At 37.1% G+C, this 13,316-nt stretch overlaps 1 protein-coding gene across 10 annotated transcripts in view; it reads right to left on the reverse strand.

Annotated features, from left to right (window-relative positions):
* pax3a (paired box 3a) overlaps positions 1-13,316 on the reverse strand; it is a 50,217-nt gene that overhangs the window by 8,384 nt on the left and 28,517 nt on the right. For all 10 annotated transcript variants that reach the window (XM_048163930.1, XM_048163934.1, XM_048163933.1 and 7 more), the window contains 3 exons: positions 6,134-6,333; positions 5,317-5,482; positions 4,550-4,770 (listed from right to left, as the gene is read on the reverse strand). In XM_048163930.1, the coding sequence (XP_048019887.1) occupies positions 4,550-4,770; positions 5,317-5,482; positions 6,134-6,333 (587 nt within the window). The remainder of the gene's footprint in view (positions 1-4,549; positions 4,771-5,316; positions 5,483-6,133; positions 6,334-13,316) is intronic.

A 13,316-nucleotide genomic window follows, 5' to 3' on the forward strand; every position in this document is an offset into this window, starting at 1 on the left:
ATAGTTCACCCAAAAATGAAAATTCTGTCATTAATTACTCACTCTCATGTCGTTCCAAACCAGTAAGACTTTCGTTCATCTCCGAAACACAAAAGAAGATATTTTTTATGAAATCTGAGAGCTCTCTGTCCCTATATAGACAGCTACGCAACTACCACTTTGACGCTTCAAAAAGTTCATAAAGAGATCGTAAAACTAACCCATATGATTTGAGCCATTTAGTCCATTTTCTGAAGAGACTCGATCGATTTATATGAACAGATTGAATTTAGGCTTTTATTCACATATAAACATTGATCCACGAACATAAACAGAAGCTCAACCCAACCTGCTCGAGAACAAACCTCTTGTGGAAGCTCAAATGTGCTGCCTAACACACGAGAAAGAACCTCATTGGTTCACGCACACATCAAGCAAACATGTTTGAGCTTCCGTTTACCACAAACTGATGTGTGAGTTTATATGTGAATAAAAACCTAAATTCAATCTGTTCATTATATAAGTCTCTTCAGAACAATTGGACTAAACTGCTCAATTCATATGGATTAGTTTTACGATTTCTTTATTAACTTTTTGAAGCATCAAAGTAGCAGTTGTGTAGCTGTCAATGGACGGACAGAAAGCTTTCAGATTTCATAAAAAAGATCTTCATTTGTGTTTCGGAGATGAACAAAAGTCTTACGGGTTTGGAGGGTGAGTAATTAATGACAGAATTTTCATTTTTGCTATATTTAAGTGAAGTGTTATCACAATGTTTTACTTTTGATTTTGATTTAAAAAAGATATAAAAAAGAGTGAACTGGATCAGAAAATCAAGTGAGACAGACTTGAGCTGATATATAGGTCAATTATTGTTCATGTACAAGTAATGTTTTACAACAACAACAAAAATGACCAATGTAATACCATGTTTTTTTTTTTTTTTTTTTTTTACATGTACCACTGCAATCATTCAGTACCATTGTATTTATCAGAGTATCTCCATCTAATACCAATGCTTCACCATCAATTATTTATTTTTATTTTTTTTTGTAATCACAGTTTCAATTGCTAATAAATTACAAACCAATCTGCAGGGACAACCCTCCTCAACACACTCTGAATCCCAAGCTTATTTCAGCATACATTAAACCACAGATAAATACATAATTCAAACAATTAGCCAACAAAGTGGCTCATTTGCATAAATTACACAGCGCATTATGGAGGGTAAATTCTCCCATTCCAATCAATTAAGAGTCTGGAGGACCTCATAATTAGAATCCCAGACGTCAAGAGTTCCAACATCGTCATGACGACGAGAATCCCTGCCCTTCAACAACAACACAACAGCACTGGCCGACCCTGTGCCAGGTTACACACACACACACACACACACACACACACACACACACACACACACACACACACACACACACACACACACACACACTAATGGCAATAACAGACTGGGTGTGAGTGTGAGAGTTACCTGACCTCTAAGTCATTCCTGACGGAGGAATGCTGCCTTAATGACTAAGGAATTGGTTCTGATTACAAACCCTGCTGCTGGGGGCACTGCAATTAGACACACTTCAATTAATACGTCATGTTAAATAACTTTGTGCAGTTCAATTACTGTACACGAGGCGATAGTCCAAATCTACGGAGAGGAGTCTTTATTTCATAAGGTTTATGCTTTTTAAAATCATGAACTGAACTTTAGCATAATTAGAAAAATAAAGACGGTTTGGTAACACTTTAAAATAAGGTCCCATTCCTTAATGTTAGTAAACCAACATTAACCAACAATGAGGAATACATTTGTTACAGTATTTATTTATTATATAAAAATACAACTGTCCATGGTTAGGTTAGGTCCATTAAATAATATTACGAGATACAGATACACTTTTGATTTTAATAATGTAATAGTAAAGATCAGTGTTGGGGGTAACGCATTACAAGTAACTTGAGTTATGTAATCAGATTACTTTTTTCAAGTAACTAGTAAAGTAACGCATTACTTTTAAATTTACAACAAAATATCTGAGTTATTTTTTTCAAATTAGTAATGCAAGTTACTTTGACATGTTTTGTGCTGTACATGATGGTTATTCCAACCCGATCTCACAGCAATTCATACGTATTTTTTATGAGGTGGCTAATTCATACGAATTCATGTTTTTTGCTAAATCATACGTATTTTACAAGTTGCCAAATTTGTATGAATTCGTACAAATGACCTACCCCTAATCAGTGTTGCCAATTGCTTTCAGTTGAAAGTAGCTAAAACTGGTCGCTAAATATCGCTAGATGATGTCATACTAGCCTATATTAATATAAATATAGATCAGTGAGCGAGTCATGGAATCTAGATAAGGTTTGTCCAAGAAATTGCTAGATTTGTCGCTACAGTAGGCTTTTGAAAAAAGTCTCAAAAGGGGCGGGGAAGTCACTACATCTAGCGACAAAATCGCTAAATTGGCAGCACTGTTTGTTAAATGACCTTTACATTTGCCAAAAATAGAACTTTTTTGTTTTTATAAAAACAAACAAACAAACAGCCAATCCCAGATAAAAAAAAAGTAACGCAAAAGTAACGTGACGCATTATTTTACAAAAAAAGTAACTAAGTAATGCAATTAGTTACTTTTTTTAGGAAGTAACGCAATATTGTAATGCATAACTTTTAAAAGTATCTTTCCCCAACACTGGTAAAGATTAAAAATTAACAGGAACTTATGTTTTAGAAGTATTATTCACTGTTAGTTCATGTTAACAAAAACAGACCCTTATTGTTTGGAACCTTATTAAGTGTTACCAAACTTTTCATATGAAATGTTAACTGTCATTATTTTCTCCCCCCCATGTCATTCCAAAACTATATGCTGTTATGTTTTCCATGAAACAAAATTAGGCAGTTTTTAAAGAATTGCATTACAGCTTTTTCCGTGCAATAACAGTTCATTGTGAACAAGGGCTGTCAAGACTCAAAAAGGAGAAAAAAAAGTAGCATAAAAGTGGTTTTCTGAAGCCATGCATATATAGTATGAGGAACAGACCCAAACTTAAGTTGTATGGACTTATGATTTATGGTGCTTTTTTGTGTTTTATTTTTTGGACACAGACAACCATGGAAACAGTGAGCTGTTGTTTTATTACAAGAGCTTTAGCAATTCCTCAAATTTTTTTCTGGAATTTTTTCATTCAAGCTTCAGTCAACATGAGAGTGAGTAATTAATGACAGAATTTTTATTTTTGGGCGAACTATCCCTTTAACAAAAACGTTATTGTACCATATCATATCTGATCAATGACGATGTGTTTAGACTGCAGTGTTGCTTGTTTTCCATAAATCTTACTGCCATTTTCAGGCTTTTGTCTCTTTTATGTGTGTGTGTGTGTGTGTGTGTGTGTGTGTGTGTGTGTGTGTGTGTGTGTGTGTGTGTGTGTGTGTGTGTGTGTGTGTGTTATGAGAAAGAACCTCATTCTCAACACCATCTTCTGTTTCATAGCCTCGGGGCCGCTCTCTATCTCAATCACTCTAATTTTTCCTCTGCGTCCATTTCTTTCTCTCTCTGTCCATCTCTTTCATTCCATTTATCTGTATCACACAGCACTCAGAGGGGTTCGAGTTTGAGGACAGTACCCAGAATGCCACTCCTGTGTAACTACCGGATGCTTTGAGGCAGTTAGGAGCTCATTTTCTGGTTGTTAGCACATTCTGCGCAGCAGGCGAGCCGACAGATAACAGCTGATGAGTGTGTAATCACAAATAATTGTCTTTCACTTCTCGTTTCCATCATCATCACCATCCTTACGGTCATGTCCTACCCCTCCTCACACCTTCATTCTCACATTCACTCACACTGCCAATCCGCTGGGCGGTGTAAAAACAGAGACCTTCAGAATGCAACACCACAATAAACAATGATTTGAGCTTGTATTGACTACTCAAAAGTATGGGGTCAGTAAGATTTTTTTTTTTTTTTTTTTTTTTAAATAAATAAATCAATACTTTTATTCCGCAAGAATGCATAATGTTTGTTGAACACCAAATCAGCATATTAGAATGATTTCTGAAGGATCATGTGACTCTGACGACTGGAGTAATGATGCTGAAAATTCAGCTTTGCATCACAAGAATAAATTACATTTTAAAACATATTAAAATAGAAAACAATTATTTTAAATCGTAATAATATTTCACAATATTGCTGTTTTTACTGTATTTTTAAGTAAATAAATGCAGCCTTGTTGAGTGTAAGAGACTTCTTACAAAAACAAGAAAAAAATTGTTGATCCCACATTGTATATGCACTAATCTTGATAATGAATACAGTTCTGCGGTCAACCTTTTCTAGTAAGACTCACTGAATTAAACAGCCATATTTTGTGACTGTACCTTTAAGATTTCCTTGTATGACCCTGTATGATTGCCTAACCTCTCAGCATGAGAATTGAGTAACAGCGTCTCAACCATAACACAGATAACACCTCTGGCAACTGGTCAATATATACAGCCATATGTACAAAAAACATATATGTCACATGAGATGATACTGACCTGTGATGGGAGGCTGTTGCTGATGGTGGGGTTCACTGGGTTTGCATGGCCTGGCGCGGCCACATAGCCATCTGAGTAACCAGAGAAGCCGTGACGTCCAGAGGAGAGGCAGTAGGCCGAACTCCCCTCCTGGGCCCCCGGTCCGCTGCCAAGCCCAGTCTGGTGCACTGAGGTGGGGGGAAGAGGCTGAGGCCTGTGCACAGTGCTGGGCTGATCCGACACTGATGGGAGAGAAAGAGAAAGAGAAAGAGAAAGAGAAAGAGAAAGAGAAAGAGAAAGAGAAAGAGAAAGAGAAAGAGGGGAGAAGATACAGATGAAAAATCAAAAGGAATATCTTTGTTAAAGTTACATACCATTTTTTTATTAGTTGATTTTTAAAGTTGATCTTTATAAAAACTAGGCCTTTTTTGATGATAATTGTTCTACATAAAGACGTTTTCGACATCATTTCACTTTTTACAGGTGCTAGTTGGCAATTTTATTGCCATTCGAATAGATTTTTTTTCCCTGTAATAATATAAATCCCAACCAAATTCATATCTTTGAGCTTCCAAGGAATAAATGAACCAAATATTGTTTCAGAAACTGTTTTGAAAGTGCCACAGGGCTACTATTTGACACTTTGCATGACTGTTTTAAATACAGTTCAACAGTTTGGTGTCTGTAAGATGCATCTTTGCTGATTAAAAGTATTAATTCTATTTTTAAAAAACATTCTGGCCCCAAACTTTTAAATGGTAGTGTATTATATGCTTTATAGTTCTCACCTTGTGAGATAGATGAGGGAGGGTAAGGGCTGTCCGCCAGCTGATAGGGCTGAAGACTTGACATCGCGGAGGGTGGGAAACCACCAGGTATCAGGTGATTAAACGCCATTAGCTGATTGGCTCCTGCCTGCTTCCTCCAGCGAGCTCTGCGATTACTGAACCAAACCTGCAAAACAACAAACAACATACTTATATTGAACAGTAATACACTCGTAAGACTGTTTTTATACACAAACTGGTGCCAAATTTATGACACATTTCAGCATGGACTTCCTACAACACCCCCCTTTATTCAGGAATACGATATTCGACCATGTTATTCCTATAAGAATGTGTTTGTGTGTTTGTTGTATCTGAGTTTACACAGGCACTCTTTGTGTGTTCAGTAGCTCGAAGCGTGTTTGGTCTGATTGTGATCGAAACATCTGTGCTCATTAAAAAGCGATGACATCATGTCACGGGTTCTAGTTTAATTGGGTTAGAAGGACTTAATAATAGAGTTTATTAAAAGATTGTGTTTTGGGGGTTTTCTGTGACAGAATACTAGGGTAAAAACAAGAGGTCAGACGCACAAAGAAGCCTGTGTTTATGCGAGTGTGTCATGTGACTTCGGGGCAGGGGTGCAGGGCTAAATGCTGGTAAATTTAGTCTCCAAGTGTAAACCACATTAACGTTTTTTTTTAGGGCGGCAACGCAACTTACGAGAAAGTGTGTATAGAGTGATTACAGGCAAAAAAATTTGACATGGTCACATCAATAACAAAATTTCTACAGGAAGTAAAAGAGTTGTATATTAAAAGTTTGTGGATAAATATACCTGTACTCGTGCCTCTGTGAGTTTAGCTCTCTGAGCGAGCTCTTCTCTGGTGTATATATCAGGGTAATGGGTGCGTTCAAAAGCTCTCTCCAGCTCCTCCAGCTGCTCGGCCGTAAACGTGGTCCGACTGCGCCGCTGTTTCCTCTTTAGGGGCAAACCTGGTTCTGAGTCCACATCTGAGCCCTCATCCGAGTGGCTTGCTACAAAGTAAACATTAAAATGAGATCATTATTAAATAAAGATTAAAGCCAGCACTCTGTTATAAGCTGTGAGAGATTTTCAATTGTTAAGCAGAGCACAAAATTTTAAATTAGAAGTTCATGACTTGAATTTGGATCTGTTCCTTGCACAAAGCTATTGCATGGCTTCAAAAGAGTTGGAATATAGAGCAAAAGTCTCTTTTCTGATACATTTATGGTGCTTTTCACAGCCCCAGTCCTCAGTTTCATGATATAGAAAAGAGTGACTAAAATATTTGTACTTCGCAGACTAAAGAACGTCACAAGTTAAAGCAAAATAAAAAATAAAATAAAATAAAATAAAATAAAATGAAATAAAATAAAAAATAAAATATATATATTTTTTTTAAAAGTAAGTAAATATATAATTTTATTCCTGCTAGAAATAGTTTTTGAGCAGCAATGCTTTGGAAATTATGTCATAAGCAAAATAAAATAAAATAAATATATATATTTTTTCCACACTAGAAATAGTTTTTTTTAGCAACAATGCTTTGAAAATTATGTTGTAGTGCATGTCTTGATGCAAGGGATAACTAAAATATTTTAATTAAACAAATTCTTCATATTGAATATACAAATATGCACATTTAAAGTACAAATTTACAAAATACTATAAGAAAAAAGTTAAATAGAATTAATAGATTCACAACATGGCAATTCTTCACTGTTAAAAATATTTTCATGATTTGTTATCACAACATTTTTTCTTTTATCAAATCAACTTAGATAATTAATGTGGTTCAGATAACATAATATTTTGAGTTTCTGTTGATTAAACCAAATCGCCTTCTTTGTATTAACTCAAATTTTTGTTTTCAATGAACTCAAAATTTTAAGGCAACCAGGTAACTTACTTTTTTCACGTAAATCAATAATTCTTTTTTACAGTGTATAAATCACCTGCAAAACAATTTCAGAAATGTAATATTTAAAAACTTTAAATGCATTTATCACTTCAATCTTTTTATATTCAGCTAGATAAATTGACCGCAATATTGTTGTAAGTTATTTTGTGCTTAAAATCGAAGGCCAGTATCTCCAACATTTACTCTCACTCATGCACACGTCACACATCACTCGCTCATATGCAGGTATTATTTGGGGTGAAGTTGGACCGGGTGATAGGTTCTTTCGTAGCTAATTCAGCAGAAGAGAATGTTAGTGTGAGTGGACTAAAGCTCAGGGAATCTGTACCCAGAGGAGGGGGGCCCTATCAAATGATTAGGCTCCTCAAACTAGCGTGACAGCCAGCTATTGTCCAGTAATACGCCTCGAAAGCCCCCGTCCAGAACTCGCCAACGCCACATCTGCTTCGTCTGACACTAGCCATCTCCTTTCTCTTGTTCGCTCTCTCTTCGATTTTCACCCCCATATGGTTGAAAACACAAAGCGTAAAAAGACGCCCAGACTTCGCCAAGCGAAACCGCATCCGCAGACCCCAAAATTACATCTGCAATTAAAAATGTCTATTAAACTTACTTTTCATTAAGTTTCAGTTTATGAAGTATAATAATCAAAAAAGTAAGGGATATGCAAAAAGTAGGATCCGCAATGTGCTTCTTCCTTTAAGAAACTATGTGAACTAATCTAATACGATTTTACAGTTGAGATGTAAAAGCTTGTTTACATTTTAGTTGGAAAAAGTAATGCAGATGCCATAAATAAACCAGGTAATGGTTCTATTTCACAAACAAAAACTCATCTGGACTTCCCAACAAATATGCAGGTGTATTTCTCCTGCAGAGAAAGAGTGAAAAAGAAAGAGAGAATTCGAGGTTTAATTGAAAGTGAAGAGTCACGCAAAGCAAACCCTTCTGTCTCCACCCTGGAGCCACACAGGAAATGCTGCTGCCCACTGCCAGCGTGAATCTCTCTGGCATCTCACAGGAATTGGAATGGAAAGAGAGACAGGGATGCCTGTCCTTTACCACTTTTCCATTTTCTAACACTAGAGAAAAATCTATTTTTTTCCATGCCATTTACCCCAAAAGTCTAGACTATTTTCAGTAGACAGCAGTGAACAGTGAACAGACAGTTTTTGAGGAAATGATATCCATCATGTCCTTCACACAGAAAGTCCTCAGAGAACTGACCCGCAAATTAGAAAAGCACATAAAAACATGTTATTCTCCCAAAACTAACATCCAGAAATCAAACCATCAAATCAAGTTTGCAGGGGAATGAGAAAAAAAGGGCAAGACAGCTTCCAAATCACTTTATGATCTGGGTACAAGCAAAACATCTCAGTTTTCGGTTTCTTTTTCTTGGTCTTCCCATTATTTACTTGGAGTTTCTATTATTGCTGCTGCAAAAACAAACAAAAAGTGCTGCAATTAAATTATATCATTATATCATTGCCACTGCAATAAAATAAAAAAGTAAAGTAAAATAAAATAAATGTAAATAAATAAAATGAAATAAGTAAATAAGTCAGTCAGTCTTCCCATAATTCCATTGAGTTTCTAATAGGACTGCTGCAAAAAGGCAAATGCTAAATAAAGTAAAAATAAAAAATTGAAAACACAAAATAATTAAGTAATTCTATCTTGACATAATTCCCTTGAGTTTCTATCATTACTGCTGCAAAAAAGTCAAACGCTACAGACTGTAATCTGTAAATTACACTGTTGCATTTGGCTCTTTCTCTCTCGAGCGCTCTCCCTCTCTCTCTCTCTCTCTCTCTCTCTCTCTCACTCTCTCTCTCACTCTCACTCCATCTCTTTTGGGGAGTTATTTGGCAGTCTTTTGTTGGCCTGTTTAGTGAGAATGGTGACTGAGCTCTTTGGAGTCTGATTTCCACGCTCCATCTGTAGGTTCCATGAGCTCGGTCCAGGCAGCATTGAGGCCCCTGTCACCTGCCTGGCAGGGGGCGGGGGGGGAGGTGGGCACAATGAGGGCTGGACGCAGGGCAATGGGGGCTCCGCAGGGGAACAGCGGGGGGCCGCCCCCGAACCCTTCCTCCTCCGTGGCCAGGGGGTTACAGAGGTGGAGGTGGTGGGGGGGGGGGGGGTGATGGGGAAAGAGCGATATGGAGAGAGTTAGGGGAAAAAAAGAAGAAGAAGAGGGGGCTGATCGCTCAATGGCACCTGGGGGACTAGTTTAGCGACTAGAGAGGGGTGTGTGGGAATAGCGATTCTAGTTTAAGATGATTGTCAGTCCCGGTCTCGTCCATCATGTCCATTTACAGCATTGACGTACGCTAAACAGGCACTTCTCTCAATTCATCATTCCATGATTTTCCATGGATTTTTAACTTCACTGACAAGGCATTTTAACAAACAGCCATAGATCGGATTAGAGAATCATTCAACGTCATGAACCAGATCTCAGATCAATACAGACAGAAATTGCTCCCATAATTTCCCTTAAAAAGAAACAAAATTTTAGCAATAATAAAATATCAACTCTTTTTAAAAAGAATTGCATAGAATTTTCCCTGAATAACCAAAAGCTTCCCATAGGGAGAGCAGTATGTGTCAAAAAATAATTTTAGGGCTCGTTTACACAACACCGTTTTCAACTAAAAACACTTTTTTATGCGTTTTGGCCATTTTATGCATTTTGGCCATAGGGGCCTGAAAACTTTTTTAAAACGGGATTCGAAGTGCAAGTTTTTGAAAACGTTGGCGTTATTGTCTCCACATATAAACAACACTGCGAATTTGTGAAGACGGTGACGTTATGTGCATGTGTATTACGAGTTCAGTCTACAGGCACATAGTGTTTCTTTACAAAGTGACGTCGCCAACTACTGGCCTGGCAGAACAATGCAGCGTTTTTTGTCGTTTTCAAGGATCAGTGTGAACGGGGATCATTTTGACAACATTGTCTTCTGTACATAAAAAAACACAAAGGAAAAACTTTTCTCGTTGACAACATTGTTGTCGAGTTAAAGTTCTATTAGTCTGGAATTGTATGAAAACACATGTTAAGCCACTGAAAACGCTACTAAAAAAGTTTTGAATTCTAAATGAATCAGGGGTCTTATGACTTGAAAACATCTTGTGCTGCTAAATGGCAACACTGATTCAGTCACTGTCCATCAGAATTTCAGCAGGACAGGAAACTCATACCGTGTCCACTTCCCACAGCTTACCTGTCCCAATACACCACCGACAGCTCATCCCATCTATCTTCTCTTCCTCAGGCTCATCTACTCTGCATCTCTTTGACTTCCGACAGAGGCTTTGTCTTTCATTGGCAAAATTTTCATTAAAACAGACAACTGAAAGTCTAGCTACAATGAGTGATATTATGTACCAAGAAAAAAAGAGAAAAAGAAAGAGGAAGCAAGACAGGTAACTTGTGGACCACTTCACTGGCATTACGCTATAAAAGTAAAGACATTATTCAGCCAAATTAAATTATTAAACAACAAACATAAGCACTATGATTTGCTTTGACAAACTAAATCATGCATCATAAAATCTGACAATTTTGTCATGATTTGGTTTGAATTCTTCTGGTATGATTCATAATTATTTTCGAAAATAAAGTGTAACTGGAGGGACAATATACACCTAGAAGTTGACAGGATCTGCACTGTAAACCCTAACGCTCAAAATAATTAATTGGTTTAATTACAAATTAAAAGGGAAAACTCAAATTAAACAAATTAGTACAATCAAATTATGAGTATTTAGAACGTTCTTTTTCTTTTGAGTTCACGAAACTGACACATTTTAAGTAATCTGAACTGTTTCATTGTTTTGAGTTTTATGAACTTGTTTCTTTTAATTTAGACAAACATAAATTCACCTGAAACTGCGCTGGGATTTCTATTTCCCAACATGCTTTGCCATGACACTCGAAAGGGAGAATAAATGCTAGTGTTATATAATGATTTTTTTGTGCAAGATTAATGTGAAGCATGGGCTTAGTTCGAGAACAGGTATTTCATAAATGTTCTACATTGCCATACTCTTTCAGCAATTGCTATGCTAATGTTATCAAAGCATTGTGTTACCAGTTAGAGTTTGCTGAATTAGCTAGTTATAGCTAGATAAATTTCAAATGCTAAAAATATAATTTAAGATGTTGGCGCTGATATCCCTGTGGGCAGCGTGCCGTTGCGCTTCGGGCGACCCGAGTTTGAGTCCCGGAATGCGGACCTTTCCAAGTTCACCCTGATGTAACGGATTACCTCAAATTTGAGTTTTGCAAACTTATTCGGGTTTTATAGTGTGGACATAGAGGAATTTTACTGAAAATAGGTCTACAAATATATTTTTTATAGGAAATGAACACATTGGGATTTATTGTATTAACTAAAATGAATGATTTTTGTTACCAATTAAAATCAAAATAAAATTCTTTAATAAATGCATAACTTTCATTGTCAGATTTTTACACCTCTAGGCAGAAACTTTAATGTCTTCAATTATAAACACATAGTAAAATGACCTGCTTTAACTTCACAATATATATAATAGTCAAACTTCATTTATTCTGTAATCATGGCTTAAATATCCCTTTAGCTGGAGGACATGTTGTAGTTTTTGAGCTTCAACCACAGGAAGAGTCACCAGTAGGTCTATTGTTATTTAGTAAGCGTTAATTCATGATACCAGAGCATGGTGCCTCTCGCTCACACATTAGATTTATATTCCTCTCACACACAGGACAAACCCCACAAACCTGCAGCCTGCCAGCTACACACAGCATTTATCAGTGCGCTCGAGAAAAGAGAGAGAGAGATGAGTGCTCTACTGAATGAACTCCGTAGCATTTGGATGGACGTTAAAGTGGATGTGGTGAATTCCAGGCATAATCACAGAGAAATAAGAGAAGGCTGAAAAACAGAAGCCAAAATGACGCAAAGCAAATGCAGCTTTGTGCGAAACTCGAAGAGAGTTTGTTGACTTTAAAATGATGGACTTGGAAACCCAGAGGAAAACTATTGCTCAAAGGTTGCTAATTTCATAGCTCAACAGACTTGAGTTCTCAGTTTCATTTAACGGGATACTCCACCTAAAAATGAAAATTCCGTCACCCTCAAACTTACTTTCTTCTGTGGAACACGGGAGATATTTTGAAGAATCTTGGGAACCAAACAACATTGGAGCCCATTGACTTCCATTGCATGGACCCCAAAAAAAAAAAAAAAATCTTCAAATATCTTCTTTTATGTTCCACAGAAGAAAGAAAGTCAGGTTTAAAACAACCTGAGGATGAGTAAATGATAACAATTTCTATTTTTGGGTGAACTATCGCTTTAAGGATCAACTTTGTCTCAGATGCTTCTCCCGATGTTTCTAAAAACACAAAAAATTTGTTAATTATTGACATACACGAAAAACATGGAATGATAAAATGAATCAGATCAGAGTTCAATCTGAGCATAGACATTTTTGGGGTCTTAACATGTGAGTTACTGGAGTGTTTTTCATCAGAAGAAACAGACTCCATTTGCTGAAGAAATTGAAATTTAACAGAGATCTCCACTGTGATTTTTCTACAGAAAAGTCAGGTTGGTAACTCTAATGCAACACACACTTTGACATGCAAACAAAGCCGCAAAAACAAAGAGAGATAAAGTGAAAGTAAACAGGGATGTTGGATCGAAAGCACCAGAGTCCACAGACGACCATCTGGGCAGTTTATAGCTCCTAGTAGGGGAGAGTCTTCTCCTCCTCAGGGGCTGTTAAATGGTTGGGTAATTGAGCTCGTGACATGTGTTCCCCAAACAAAACAAAAGAGAGAAGAGACAAATGAAGCATTTATTTGCAGCGTGGAGGAGTGCTGGCCCTTTCAGCCCGCGCCCCAGCCAGCCACTGGTGAGTGAATTAAGGAGTATATAGAATCCCAGCAGATGTAGGGAGAAGAATGGTTAACGGAACGATCACGACTCCATCTGGGGTTGGCATTTTGTTAAGAGGGAGGAGCAGGGAGTCACTCAACTCGCTAAAGAGCCACGACCCCAGCAGCTGCCCCGAGAGAAA

This window comes from Megalobrama amblycephala, linkage group LG17 (genome assembly GCF_018812025.1).
Source record: "Megalobrama amblycephala isolate DHTTF-2021 linkage group LG17, ASM1881202v1, whole genome shotgun sequence".
NCBI lineage: Eukaryota > Metazoa > Chordata > Actinopteri > Cypriniformes > Xenocyprididae > Megalobrama > Megalobrama amblycephala.